The 15,484-nt window shown below is 44.6% G+C and overlaps 1 protein-coding gene across 1 annotated transcript in view; it reads right to left on the minus strand.

Moving 5' to 3' along the window:
* The window catches only part of PMS1 (PMS1 homolog 1, mismatch repair system component), a 75,607-nt gene that overhangs the window by 49,538 nt on the left and 10,585 nt on the right, over positions 1-15,484 (minus strand). The window contains exons 3-4 of the mRNA XM_064157962.1: positions 12,051-12,153; positions 9,867-10,030 (exon numbers count right to left, since the gene is read on the minus strand). Of these exons, the coding sequence (XP_064014032.1) occupies positions 9,867-10,030; positions 12,051-12,153 (267 nt within the window). The remainder of the gene's footprint in view (positions 1-9,866; positions 10,031-12,050; positions 12,154-15,484) is intronic.

Consider the following 15,484-nt stretch of genomic DNA (forward strand, 5'->3'; position numbering starts at 1 on the left):
CGATGTTACCTAGAACAGAAAACTCCTAACAGCTTGGATTTAAACTCTCTCAGCTAAGGTTAGATTTCTCTGTGGAATACACTGGATTTCACCATTCTCCTGCATTACCCAGTATGTATGACCAGGACCTTCAGCAGATACCACCCCTCGGACAGGTTTCCCTTCACCCGAAGGAGAAAACACCCAAACAGTTTTCCCTAACAGATTCTTCTCACGTACAACAGGAACTTTATCACCGTCTACTGTTTGGACCAAATCTGATTGTGCAGGTCCTGCTCTGTTTACTGAACCTCTACTATTTACCAACCAAGTAGCTTGTGCTAAATGTTTGTCCCAGTTTTTTAGAGTTCCACCCCCCATGGCTTTTAGGGTGGTTTTCAGCAAACCATTGTAGCGTTCAATCTTCCCTGAAGCTGGTGCATAGTAGGGTATGTGATAGATCCATTCAATACCATGCTCTTTGGCCCAATTTTTCACAAGATTGTTCTTGAAATGAGTACCATTGTCTGACTCGATTCTTTCTGGAGTTCCATGTCTCCACAAGATCTGTCTCTCCAAACCAACAATGGTGTTACGTGCAGTTGCATGTGGAACTGGATAGGTTTCCAACCATCCAGTGCTGGCTTCTACCATCGTCAACACATACTGCTTGCCAGAACGAGATCGAGGTAAAGTGATGTAGTCAATCTGCCAGGCTTCACCATACTTGTACTTTGACCATCTCTCACCATACCATAAGGGCTTGATTCGCTTAGCCTGCTTAATAGCAGCACAAATGTCGCAGTCATAGATGACTTGGGTGATAGCGTCCATGGACAAGTCAATTGACCTATCGCGAGCCCATCGGTATGTTCCATCTCTGCCTTGATGTCCAGATGAGTCATGGGCCCACCGAGCTAAGAACAGCTCACCTCGGTGTTTCCAGTCAAGGTCAATGTCAAGTTCAGAGTTGGTATCAACTTGAGCAATCTTAGCAGCTTGGTCTGCCTTCTGGTTATGTTGATGTTCCTCAGTGGCTCTACTCTTAGGCATGTGTGCATCTACGTGCCGCACCTTCACTGGAATTTTCTCCAGCCGTGCATCAATGTCCTGCCATAGATCAGCACACCAAATAGGCTTTCCTTTCCTCTGCCAACCATTCTTCTTCCAGTCCTTCAGCCAACCCCATAGAGCATTGGCTACCATCCACGAGTCGGTGTAGAGGTAAAGGATAGGCCAATTCTCACGTTCAGCCACATCAAGAGCAAGTTGAACAGCTTTTACCTCAGCGAACTGACTGGATTCTCCTTCGCCATCTTTCGTTTCGGTAACTCTCCTGGTTGGACTCCAAACCGCTGACTTCCATCTTCGCTTGTTCCCAACAAGACGACAGGAACCATCTGTGAACAAAGCATAGTTCTTTTCCTGATCAGAGAGATCACCATAGGGAGGAGCTTCCTCAGCACGAGTTATTTTCTCCTCTGGAGGTTTGGGACAGTCTGTGCCTTCCGGCCAGTTGGTGATCACCTCCACCAGACCAGGTCGGTCAAGATTACCCATTCGTGCTCGTTGGGTTATCAAAGCCATCCATTTAGACCAGGTTGCATCTGTGGCATGATGTGGTGATGAACCTTTGCCCTTGAACATCCAGTTAAGTACTGGCAGTCTAGGAGCTAAAAGCAATTGTGACTCAGTTCCAATCACTTCAGAAGCTGCTTTCACTCCCTCATAGGCTGCTAGAATCTCTTTCTCAGTTGCAGTGTAATTTGTCTCTGAACCTCTGTAACAACGTCCCCAGAAACCAAGTGGACGACCACGTGTCTCATTTGGAGCTCTCTGCCAGAGACTCCAAGTTGGACCATTGTCACTGGCAGCCGTGTACAGAATGTTTTTAATGTCTGGACCAGATCTCACAGGTCCCAAGCCCACTGCATGGACTACTTCTCGTTTGATTTGATCAAAGGCTGCTTGTTGTTCAGGTCCCCACTCGAAATTGTTTCTCTTACGAGTCACATCATGCAGAGGTTTGACAATCTGACTGAAACCAGGAATGTGTAGTCTCCAAAATCCCACCACACCAAGAAAAGAAAGTGTGTCCTTCTTACTGGTGGGAACTGCCATGGTAGAGACTTTGTTAATCACATCCTGAGGAATGTAACGGCGACCATCCTGCCATCGCACTCCCAGAAACTGAATTTCTCTGGCAGGTCCTTTGACCTTGTCTCTCTTAATGGCAAAACCTGCTTGCAGCAGAATGTCAATGATTTTGTTACCTTTCTCGAAGACTTCCTCAGCAGTTTGGCCCCACACAATGATGTCGTCGATGTACTGGATGTGCTCTGGAGCTTTACCTTTCTCCAGTGCATTGTGGATGACTGAGTGACAGATGGTTGAGCTGTGTTTCCACCCCTGAGGCAAACGGTTGAACTGGTACTGGATTCCTCTCCAGGTGAATGCAAACTGAGGCCTGCACTCCTTTGCTATGGGAATAGAGAAGAAAGCATTAGCAATGTCTATGGTTGCATACCATTTAGCCTCCTTCGATTCCAGCTCGTACTGGAGTTCCAGCATGTCCGGCACAGCTGCACTCATGGGTGGCGTCACCTCGTTGAGGGCACGAAAGTCAACTGTCAGTCTCCAGTCGCCCGTAGGTTTGCGCACAGGCCAGATGGGACTGTTGAAAGGTGAATGAGCTTTCTCGATGACAGCCTGACTCTCCAATTGACGAATCAGCTGATGAATGGGCAACAAAGAGTCACGGTTAGTTCTGTACTGCCTATGATGAACAGTTTGAGTTGCAATTGGCACTTCCAGGTCCTCTATGTCATGATGTCCCACAACTGCAGATTCATCAGAAAGTTCAGGCCTAACAGACAACTTCAATTTATCATCCTCAATCTCTACAGATGCTATTCCAAAAGCCCATTTATGACCCTTAGGATCTTTGAAACAACCTTGTCTCAAAAAGTCAATTCCCAAAATGCAAGGCGCATCAGGACCAGTTACAATAGTATGTGTCTTCCACTCTTTACCAGTTAAACTGATCTCAGCCTTTACCTTAGTTAACTCTTGAGATCCACCAGTGATTCCAAAGATAGAAATGGACTCTGTCCCTTTACAATTAGATGGCAATAAAGTACACTGAGCACCTGTGTCAACTAAAGCCCTGTATTTCCGAACTCTTGAACTGCCAGGCCACCTAATGAATACATTCCAATAGATTCGGTTCTCTCCACTATCCCTTTCCTCCTCCTGGCTGGAGGCAGGGCACCCCTAATGCTGAACATGGCATGTAGGGTGTACACAGTGATTGGTGTTGTTGTGAGAGGAATTGCAACTGTTGGAACAATTGCAGTTGCTCTCGGGAGCTGAAGAAGTGACAGCTACTTTTCGGGCATTGCTGCCTCTGTTTCTGCCACTCTGCAGATCCCTGACCCTCTTTGAAAGAGCTGAAGTAGGTTTACCATCCCATTTGTTCATGTTCTCCCCGTATGTGTCACGCAGAAGTATCCACAGTGACGCACGTGATTGCTGCTGTCTGGGTGGAACTTGTCTCCTCCTGGGCTGGAATTGCCTTGCAGGAGGTGGGCGTCTGTTCCTGACGGCAGAAACATGCACCCATTCAGATGATGCAGGAATGGTATCCTTTACCAGATTTTTGAGATCCTCCTTCAGTTCTTTCATAGTATCTTTAATCTCTGTAGTCATAGTTTTTATGGCACAGATTATACCAGAATGTGACAAACTGTCCTCAATCTGCCTGAGCTGATCAGTGAATTCACCAACAGTGAAAGATCTTCCATTATCACTCCTTGATAGAAACTTACTGGCCAAGATGTTAGCATAAGATGAAGGAGCAAGCTTAATCAGCTTCTTCATGAGACCTGTTCCCAAAGGAATATCGTCAGGCTCATGAGTGCCATGATCTCCATAAAGCACTTCCTTCACAGCGAACTCCTTCAGAAGCTTAATTCCCTGCTCAACGGTGTTCCACTTCTTGGCAGCCCATGGCAAATCATCTCGGGAAGGATATCTCATAGCCACAGCCAACAGAAGGCGTGTCCACAAGCTAACCCTACCAAGAGGACTTGCCAGGTGTTTGTCCACTCCACTCTCCTTAGTGAGTGGTCCCAGCTGCTTGGCAGACTTGTCTCCTACCTGCAGAGCATTAGCACCAATGCCACGGCATCTCACTAACCAGCTTAGGATTGGCTCACCTGATTCCCTTGTGTATTCCTTCCTAACTTCCCTGACCTCTCTGAGTGGATCCTTGGAGCCTTGGATGTCATCTTCCTCCTCTTCTTCCTGTTGATCTGGTGGTGCCTGGCCTAACACAATCTTCCTCATAGCATTCCTAAACTCATGGGAACCATCCTCTCTCTTGGCAGCTAACCTCACAGCGCTCCTCTCACTTGAGTATTGTTGTCTCAGCACATCTACAAGGTCTCGCAGACTAACTGCCTCCTCTTCCTCTTCTTGCTGCTGATCACCAGAGGTCCCCTGTCTTACATCCTCCTGCGAACCACTCTTTGTCTTAGCTTTTGCCTTAGCAGGTGCCAGAAGGGCCTGAGCAGCAACAGACTTGGATGTGTCTGCTGGAGGATTTGAATCTTTAGGAGTCTGACTCAAAGGGTTTGAATCCTTAGGGGTCTGACTTGGAGCTTGTGAGTTCAAATCTGCCTTGCTTTTAACAGGAGGATTTTGGTTCTGGTCTGCTGGCTGGGGGTTCGAATTGGCTGAGCTGGTGTCATTAGGATTTGGACTGACTGGGCTAGCGTTACTAGCACTAGCAGTGTTATTATTTGCCTGTCCTCCTGGGATGCCTGCCAACCCTGACGTGTTTTGATTGTTGCTAGGAACATTCTGATTTTGGGTACTTGCCTGTGTTCCTGAGGCCCCTGCTAAACTCTGTGGCTTGTTTTGGTTATCCTTATCATTGTTTACGTTAGTGGCGGGAACGCTGGCTGTGTTCCCAGAACCTACAGAGGAGGGTGGAGAGGCTGGCAAGGGGGAAGCCGATAACTGTGTTCCCTTGTTTTGCTGTGAAAGAGACTGCTTCTGAGACACAGAAATTTTCCTAGCTCTTACAGAAGCTGGTTTTGAATTTTTCACACATAATGCCAAAATTAATATGAATATCAAAATCATGAGGCAAATATTAAAAACTGTGAGAAGAAAAACAGTTTTACACGAGCATGTGCCTATACAAACAGTTGGAATTCCTGTCTTAGGCTGAATAACTCTCATTAGAGCCATATTTAAAGCAGAATTTCCATTGATTGTCACATTATTGACCAGAGCTCCTGTAATGTCCTTGGTAATATTCTCAGAGATATTAAAACCAGCATAACCAAGAATAAAATCACCCCAGCTCCAGAACATATCTGAAACCTTAGCTTTAGCCTTATTATAAGCCAGATCAATGAAATAAGCAACAATTTGACCTTTTAACCAACTAAATACCAAGAAAACAAAACCAGACCAGAGCAATGCACCAACCAAATACAATAGCTGCTTGATTAGCTTCATCTTAATTCCCAGAGCTAATTTCCACTCACTCCAAAATATCTAGCCCCACGTTGGGAAAGCCAATTAAAAAATGTGATGGTTTGGGGGTTACCCCGCCCCCCCACACTTTTGTATTTGCCCCAGCTAACTCAGACGGACCCTGGGAATATAGATGAAGCAATTTATTTACAGCTAGCAGAATTTACAAGCAGCTATTTACAATATATACAGTTATATACAATTATATACAGTTATATACAAAGGATAAACAATACAAAAGCACAACTCCCCTCCCAGAAACCTGAGTCCCCAGGAGGGGCTCTCAAACCACCCCAACACCTCCCCCCGGCCCTCTCAACCTTACCCCAGTTCTCAGGAAGAAGAGAGGTGCAGCCAAGAGGTTAGGGAGCAAGGTTAGTAGGAGCAGGGTTAATGAGATGTGTCTCGGTCTAAGGCCAAAGCAAGAGTGAGAAACAAAATGGAGAATGTTTTCTTCTTCTTCCCAGAGTTCTCAGCGAGACTGTGAGAGAAGTTGACATCAATTGTTTTTCATTTCACTGCCCGTTATCTAGTTCTGTTACCAAAACATTCCAGCTTGCTTCAAACTAGCACAACTTTTTTCTCTTCCTAGCCTCTCTATTCCTTCAACCCATCTTTTCTTGCTCCTTCTGCAATACCTCATCTCTGCTGCTTTCTCGCTCTTATAAACCTCGGAACCTGATCTTACTCCCTGACGTGGATCTTCCATTGCAACAGAAAGTATTGGATCAGCCTCAAGAATTTGGGATTCTAGGAACTCCTTGGAATAACTGTACATATAAAATATTTTGAACAAATAGGTAATCAATGAGCTACATGAAAAATAAAGCCAAGCTAAGAAGTCAGTTACTTCTCCTAGGACATTTCAAACAGAAATCCAAACAGCCACCACAAAACCAAACCCCCAAATCCCAGCAGAGCATTATTCTAGCACAGCCATACTAACAACTACTAAAAACTTCTCATCTGAATTAATCATTTTAATGATATTAATAGTCAGCACTTGAAGAAAAAAACCAACACAACCACTAATGAATATTCATGTTCTTTGGTATTATGGCTAAAGGGGTGTACCTAAACCTGCTCAAAATTGTTCTGCATTGGAATTTCAGGGTGTACCTATACCTGCTCAAAATTGTTCTGCACTGGAATTTCAGGGATTCAAAGTGTTTAAAAGGTAGGATGCAAAAGGTGTTGTTTGTTTTTTTTTTTAATTTTGCAAGTAATAACATCAGAGGAAGAAACAGAGAAATCTGTAGTCCAAGTTTAGCATTTTCAGATTATTTTAAAGCATTCACAGGCACACAGACTCCACTTTCTGTAGGATTCAATTCTCTTCGCTCAGCAATAGCTACTGAGCGACCTCTTGTGTTGAAATGTTTCAGCAGCCTCCTACTTGCCCTTTTTTTTTAATCCTCAAAAAATGAACGAAAAGCCAGCAGTGAAAAAACAAACAAACAAACAAAAAAATCACACCCAGCACCCTCTCTGACGCTATAATGAAAATCTCTGCCAGCAGTCAGCATGTGCATTGATTTATCTATCTCTTCAAACTGTATGTAATTCGCCTCTGAAGCTAAGAGCATAGGTAGTCAAAACCAATGTGCAATGGCTGCTATCACAGAACTATGGATTAGGATTAGGCTTAGGCAAAGACCTTTAAGGTCATAAAGTCCAACCATTAAGCCAGCATTACCACATCCACTGACCCTCGCCACCAAAATTCTGCATCATTTAGATTCCTCCAGAGAGGATGATTCAAACAGCTTCCTGGAAAGCCTGTTTCAGGGCTTGACAACCTCTTTCTGTAAAGAAATCTTCCGGATGTCCATCCTACACCTCCCCTGACATAACTTGAGACTCTTTCCTCCTGTCACTTGCTGCTTGGAACAGACCAACACCCACCTGGCTAAAAGCTCCTTTCAGTCCCAATGAAGTCAGGCTGAAAGTAGCTGTGCTTTGAAATACCAATTCTGCAACCAAAAAGCTGGCTTTTGTTTTCCACACATCTATATTTTGGTATCTAGAAACACAAACATAAATATAGTCACAGCATGCAACAGAGCTCCAGGAAAATATCATAGAATGGTTTAGGTTGGAAGGCATGTCAAAGATCATCTAGTCCCAAGCCTATGGGACACCTCCCACCAGAACAGGTTGCTCAAGGCCTCATCCAACCTGACCCTGAACACCTCCAGGGAGGGAGCAGCCACAGCCTCCCTGGGCCACCTGTTCCAGTGTTTCACCACCCTCATTGTAAAGAATTTCCTCCTAACATCTAGTTTAAATCTCCCCTCACCCAGTTTAAACTCATTACTCCTCATCCTGTCATTACAAGACCTTGTAAATAGTCCTTTCCCAGTATGGGCAAGCTGTTGCCATTTCAAGAAAGCCAAGTGTCATTCATCATTCCTGCTGAAAAGGAACACATGCATGAATGTTTGGTTGATAGAGTCAGTGATGAAAACTGCTCAATGAACAGGCCAAAGAACAAGATCATTGAACGAAACTGTTTTAAAACGGATGAAGAGTTGCTGAGGAATCTGGCCACGAGATGTCACTCTCTGCTTTGAGGCAAGTTGGAAATTCCTTCCCACAGCTTTCCTCTCAGGTGTCCGAAGCAGGAGTACAATCAATAGGAGGAGTGATGTTAAATTTGGGTCAGGTAAAGGAGAACTGCTATAGCTCTGTAATTGCTGTAGCTGTGCTGGACAAATACTGTTCAGTGTGCTGTGAAGTCAAAGGAACCTCCAAGCAGTCTCCGAATCAGTTCCCTCAAGTCTAACCAAAGTAGCTCTACTAAAGCCTGTTACAATGTACATTAGTCTTCTCTACACCAATGCAGCCAATTGTTTTGAGTGAGTATTTGTGAGCCTTTTTAAATAAAACCATCAGTATGAATAACATCATTATAGAGACTGGAGACAAGCAGTGTCTCTCAGGGGCCCACACGAAGACCAGCACTGTTCAGTATTTTTATCAATAATAGCAGTGGGATTGAGTGCATCATCAGCAAGTTTGCTGATGACACCAAGCTCAGTGCTGCTGTAGATATGCCAGAAGGATGGGAGGTCATCCAGAGTGACCTGGACAAGCTGGAGAGGTGGGTCCAGATGAATCTTTTAAGTATCAACATATACCAAATGCAGGGTCCTGCACCTAGGTCTGAACAATCCTCATTATCAACACAGGGTGGGGAACGAGGTGGTAGAAAGCAGCCCTGAGAAAAGGACTTGGAGTTCTGATGGATGAGAAGCTGGATATGAGCCAACAAGGTGCACTTGCAGCCCAGAAGACCAACAACATCCTGAGTTGCATCAAAACCAGCATGGTCAGCAGGTTGAGAGAGGTGATTCTGCCACTCTGCTCTGCTGAGACCTCACCTGGAGTACTGTGTTCAGGTCTGGATCCCTCTACACAGTAAAGACATGGACCAGACAGAACAGGTCTAGAGGCGGGCCACAAAGATGGCCAGGGGTCTGGAGCACCTCTGCTACAAGGACAGGCTGAAGGAGCTAAGGCTATTCAGCATGGCAAAGAGAAGGGTCTGGGAGCACTTAATAGCAGCTTGCCAGTACCTGAAGGGTGCCTAGAAGAAAGCTGCAGAGGGAATGTTTACAAAGGCCTGCAGTGATAGGATGAGTGTCAGTGGTTTAAAATTAGAGAAGGGGAGATTTAAATTGGATGCTAGGAACAAGTTCTTTATCACAACAGTGGTAGAACAGGTGGCCCAGGGAGATAGCTGTGGCCCCATTCCTGGAGACATTCAAGGAAAAGCTCAATAGGACTCTGAGCAACCTGATTTAGTGGCAGATGTCCCTGCTGACTGCAGGGTGCCTGGACCAGGTGACCTCTGAAGGTTCTGTGATTCTGTACTGAGCTCTTACCATATCACAAGCTACCTGTATGTGCCATAGTTTCTATTCAGAGAGAGGGCCTAACCAAGTAAGATTTGAGAGCTTTTTTACTTGGCTTAGCTTAACATCAGATCAGGCCCCGGTGCCTCATGAGGTCTCACTTTGTTCTGCAGAACACTGCTACCACCACCACCACCATTTCTACTAATCATTAGCATGTAAAGTCATTCTTACACCACTGGCATGTAACAGAATTTGTATACTTCATATACCCAACCAGATCCAAGTCTTGAGTTTTACAAGTTTAGGATCATAGCCTCAAACTGTTGTAAATATACATCTCAAAAGTGAGAGAATATGTCAAAGTTCAGCACAAACCTAGGAAAATTCTTAGGAAAGAAAGATTTTGTGGATTGGATGAGTCACCCAAGTTCATCAGAAGCTTATCCTTAGGATAGCTGATAGAGAAAAAATCATAGTTACCTTATTATGTGTTAAGGTTATCCTCAGCTCTGGTTTTATGACAGCATATGCTGTCAGGAGATCTTGGACTTTTTTCAGCTCTTCCTTACATTTTCTAGTTGTTGAGTAAAATTGCTTCCTCACAGGAAGATTTTTGAATAACTTTAGGACTGTTACTGTAGTACCTGCAAGCAGATGACAGAAGTAAGCGAAGTGACACTGAAAGCATACTGGATATTTTTACTTGAAGAGACTTGTCTGGATGCTGCTGTACATAAAATAAACCCTAGGAACAATAAATTACATATTAATATCAGAAGAAATACACGAAATTAGTAGTCATCCACCCCCAAAAAGTACCTGTAGACATCAAGAGCTCTAATCAACTTCCTTTAGTTAGTATTGACTGCAGGACTAAGCTTCTGTACAAAATGACAATTGTGAGAACTAGCACTAAATAAAGCTGAAGACTCTTTCACTGCATATTAAGGTAACATTCATTAGTTAAATGATAGACTAGAATCTAATCAGACATATCTGGAGGCAAAGGAATATTGTGTTTTATTAAGGTCCTTCATGAGCATTTAATTTAAGGTAGTACCTAAAGAGCCAGATACCTCCATCCAAAGCAAAGCACATTATCAGAGGAGGAACATTCATCTAGCAACACTAGCACATAAATTCCCAGCCCATAAGAATAGGAGGTTATTCTTCCCCTGTACTGAACAGTGGTCAGGCCACACCTTGAGTACTGTGTCCAGTTCTGGACCCCTCAAATCAAGAGAGACGTTGAGGTGCTGGAACATGTCCAGAGGAGGGCAACAAAGTTGGTGAAGGGCCTGGAACACAAACCCTATGAGGAGAGGCCGAGAGAGCTGGGGTTGTTTAGCCTGGAGAAGGGGAGGCTCAGGGGTGACCTCATTGCTGTCTACAACTACCTGAAGGGACATTGTAGGCAGGTGGGGGTTGGCCTCTTCTCCCAGGCAACCAGCAACAGAACAAGGGGACACAGTCTCAAGTTGTGCCAGGGGAAGTATAGGCTGGATGTTAGGAGGAAGTTCTTCACAGAGAGAGTGATTGGCATTGGAATGGGCTGCCCAGGGAGGTGGTGGAGGCACCATCCCTGGAGGTGTTGAAGAGAAGACTGGATGAGGCACTTAGTGCCATGGTCTAGTTGACTGGATAGGGCTGGGGGATAGGTTGGACTGGACGATCTTGGAGGTCTCTTCCAACCTGGTTGATTCTATGATTCTATGATAGTGCAAAGTATTAAATGCATCACAGCATTCTGTAAGTCATTCAACAATTTTGACAAAAGCAAATGCAATCTACAACCACTCTGGGCAACCTCTTCCAGTCTCACCGCTCTTGTACTGAAGAACTTCTTCCTATGATCCAGTCTAAACCTGCTCTCCCTCAGCTTAAAACCATCCCCCTAGTCCTCTCTCCAGACACTTTAATGAGAAGTCCCTCTCTACTGGGGATAATCATGGTAGCCAGCTGAGAAACAGCTTGTGGGCCGAGTACACTGACAATACTGGGCCCAGAATGGAGAAGCAGCTGCTGCAGCTCTGCTGGGAAAAAGCTGCTAGTTACAGAACAGCTCTACTTTGTACTCTGCTCTGTGAAGTCTGTTCAAGCCACAAGCCACTCCATACCTGTGCCAGGTCTGAACCACCAAGGCCACCTCTGAGGTGAGGGCAACCTTTCACCCCTCACACAAACACACAGAAGGACTTCTAGTGACACACCCTTTCTGCAGGTTAAAAAGAACTGTGCCTTTTCCTGGTCCTGTGGCCACGCTGCTTCCAGTGATTCCTTCACATAGCAGCAGAGCAACTCCTCCTTCTCCAAGAAAGGATTTTTCTATGCTACTTTGATCCTGGACAAATCTTTCATATACGTATATAAGCCTGCCTGGACCTGGGTCACTGAATTTTCAGAGCATTCATTTCTGCTGTCAACTTGAAGAAGTGAGTCAGAGAAGGAGAAACTAGTTTGTAATTGCTATCTAAAGCATCTTCCAAGACAAACTGTTTCTACTATAACAACACATTCTCACCTAACAGACATTAAGCAAGAAATGTCCACAGCTGCAAAGATTCCATACTCGGCTTTCAAGTGCAGAGCAGGTAGAACCAAGTAGAACCTCAGAAACACAAAATGCTTGTGCCACAGCACACCAGCACAATGGTGGTACCCTACCTTGCCCAAGATGGGAAGGCTTTTTCGAAGTTACATGCCCAGTGCTATCCAAAGCATACTGAGTGCTGAACTCATCAGTAGCTGTCTTGGTTGTGACCAAAACCTGGAAAGAGTGATTTAAAAACCAATTATGTTAAACAAGGATTTACAAAATTCAGAATGAGATAAGATAACCTTTGCCTGCTGCTCTGACCACTGCTGTATTTTCATTATCATAATTACATTTAATTAGTTTACAGAGTTTTTCTTTTACAGGTGTTTCTTGCAGTCATGGAAACATTTTACATTGCTACAACTGCACCAGGACAGGTTAGGGATTGACTTGTTGGAAAGCAGCTCCATGAAGAAGGACCTGGGAGTTCTAGAGAACAAGTTTACTATAAGCAAGCAATGCGCTCCTGTGGCTGAGGCCGGTGGGGTGCATGAAGAAAAGTATGACCAGCAGACTGAAGGAGATTCTTTTCCTTCTCTACTCTGCCCTAGTGAGGCCACACCTGAGCTCCCTACTTCAAGAGAGACAGAAAACTACTGCAGAAAATCCAGTGGAGGTTGAGGGAATTGGAGCATCTTTCTGACAAGGAAATGCCAAGACACCTGGGGCTGTTCAGCCTGTAGAAGACTTACATATATTATATTATCAATGCTTAAAAATACTGAAAGGGCATGGAGCATAAGGATGGGATCAGACTCTCTTCAGTGGTGCCCACTGATAGGACAAGGGACCCAAACTAGAACTCCGAAGGCTCCACCTAAACATGAGGAAAAACTCCTTTGTTGTGAGAGTGCCAGAGCCCTGGAGCAGGCTGCTCAGAGAAGCTGTGGAGTCTCATTTGAAGGCTTTTGAACCTCACCTCGACATTGTGATACTGTGCAACCTGATATGAGGGACCCTGCTTCAGCAGGAGGGTTGGACTAGACAATCTTCAGAGGTCACTTCTAACTCCCTCATCATTCTGTGATTACTCTTTTTTTTTTCACCCACTTAATTGAAAGCCACCCGTTCCTATCACACTACTACACAGCACACAGCAATCTCTACAACCTACAACACAGACTGATGTCCTCTTCCCTAACATGGGTTAAATAAACAATGAAATCAGTTGATAACTTTGCATTTTCACCTTTTGTGACAGAAGGCACTCCATGACAACTTCTGAAATGCATGCATGGTTCCACAACATAATGACTACTATCAAACAAACAATGCATTATCTTCCCACACCCAAGCCTATCTAGCAATCAATACCAGCATGTTTTGTAAGCTATTAAAGGTAGTGCACAGATTGGCTGTAGCCAAGACCAGACATGAACCAGACATTCCACAAAACTGTAGGTCCCTGAGATCAGGTTATCAACATTTTGAACAACAGAACCACCTAAGAGACATGAAGGTTATCATGCAGATGGAGGTTCATGGTGTCTGTTATTTTAGCATCTCACAGGAACCATTCAGAGTTCACCAATGCCTCCAGAGGGAAAAACCTGTCATTAATTAATTGGAAACTACAATATTACAGACTTACCAGAGGGCCAATAGTAAAGTACCTTTGAACTGGAACTTCAGGGAGCAGTTTGGGTAGGCTGAATGCAATTAATGTCCAGAGTGTTTAATTAACCTAATTACTGATCGAAAGACTAAAGTAACACCTACTAAAGTACTAAATACACTCAGGCCACCTCCCATCTCTTATGAAACCCACCACAGAGCTGATTAAAAGCTCACAACAGATGGCATCCTGCTCTGACAACTCATTAGAAGGAATCAATGACAGAAGTCTGTTATTACCTATCAAAATACCAATACTTTGGAAAACATCTTTGGAAATCTCCATCCAAACACACACACCACTACTGCTTAGTGCAACGTGCACATAGCCCAAAGTAGCAAGGAGTCAAGCTCTAACATCTCTCTTGACTTCAACAGTTGATGGTTCCAACCAGCCATAGAGAACAGTACCTTCTTGCAGAATCTAGTCCTTGACAGGCTTAGAAAGGAGAATCCAAACTTTGGCCTTAGCACAGCATGAATACAGAAAGGCAGAACACAAGAGAACAGGCAGATGTTGTGCTTTTCACAGCCAACAGTCTGAACGCTTTTCAGATGGGTTTTGAACTTACTTTTAGTCAACAAGTTAAATTCTAACACAACACATGGCCAGACACAGGCCAGGAAGCAGGTTGTTGTTTACTCATCAGGACAACAAAGTTTGTGCAATTGCAGTCATATGTCAAAGAGCAATGTGGAGCTCAGCAAGATCCCATGACTTGGAATCACCTGGATAACATCAAGGCAGAAGTCACTGCTGGAATGGTAGGTATGTGAGCCCTCAGTTCTCTGAAAGAATTTCTCCTGGCCACCACCTGCTGTTCTTCACTTTGCAAATCAAAATGAGAAACAACAGGTGGTGGCCAGGAGAAATCCAATTCAAGTAGTCCTAATTCAAGTAGCAAACTCTGTCATAATATCAAAAAGTATATCTGCTTATAGCACTAAAGAGAACAAACCAGTGTTCTAAGGACCCATGTATCTACACAAGTATGCATCTCTAAGTATCTATATGTTAATATAGATACTAATCATCTGGACAAGGGGATTAAGGGCACCCTAAGTTTGCAGTTGACACCAAGTTAGGCATGAGGGTTGACCTGTGAGTGTAGGAGGCTCAACAGAGGGTTCTGGGTAGACTGGATTGATGGGCTGAGGCCAACTGTGTGAAGATTTAACAAAGCCAAGTGCTGGGTCCTGCACTTGGGTCACCACAAGCCTGTGAATGCTTCAGGCTTGGGGCAGAGCAGCTGGAAAGCTGCCTGGTGGAAAAGGATTTGGGGGTGCCAGCTGACCGTCAGCTGAACACAACCCAGCAGTGTGCTCAGGTGGCCAAAAGGCCACCAGCATCCTGGCATGGATTAGCAATAGTGTGGTCAGCAGGACCAGGGAAATGATCATGCTCCTGTACGTGGCACTGGTGAGGCCACACCTTGAATAGGTTCAGTTTTGGGTCCCTCACTACAAGAAGGACATTGAGGGGCTGGAGCAAGTCCAGAGAAGGGCAAGTAAGCTGGTGAAGGGTACAGGGAACAGGTCTTGAGGGAACTGGAGTTGTTTAGTCTGGAGAAAAGGAGGCTGAGGGGAGACCTTCTCACTCTTTACAACTCCCTGAGAGGAGGTTTGAGGAAGGAACAGACTGAGACAAAATGCTTGAAATTGCACCAGAGGAGGTTTAGGTTGGATATTACAAAAAATTTCTTCACTGAAAGGGTTGTCAAGTCCTAGAACAGGCTTCCCAGGGAAATGGTTGAACACTCATTCCTAGAGGGATTTAAAAGATGCAAAGATGTGCTGCTAACACACATGGACATGGTAGTGTTTGGTTAGTGGTTGGATTCAATGACCTTAAAGGTCTTTTATGGCCTAAACAACTTAGATTCTATGT

This window comes from Pogoniulus pusillus, chromosome 2, assembly GCF_015220805.1.
Source record: "Pogoniulus pusillus isolate bPogPus1 chromosome 2, bPogPus1.pri, whole genome shotgun sequence".
NCBI lineage: Eukaryota > Metazoa > Chordata > Aves > Piciformes > Lybiidae > Pogoniulus > Pogoniulus pusillus.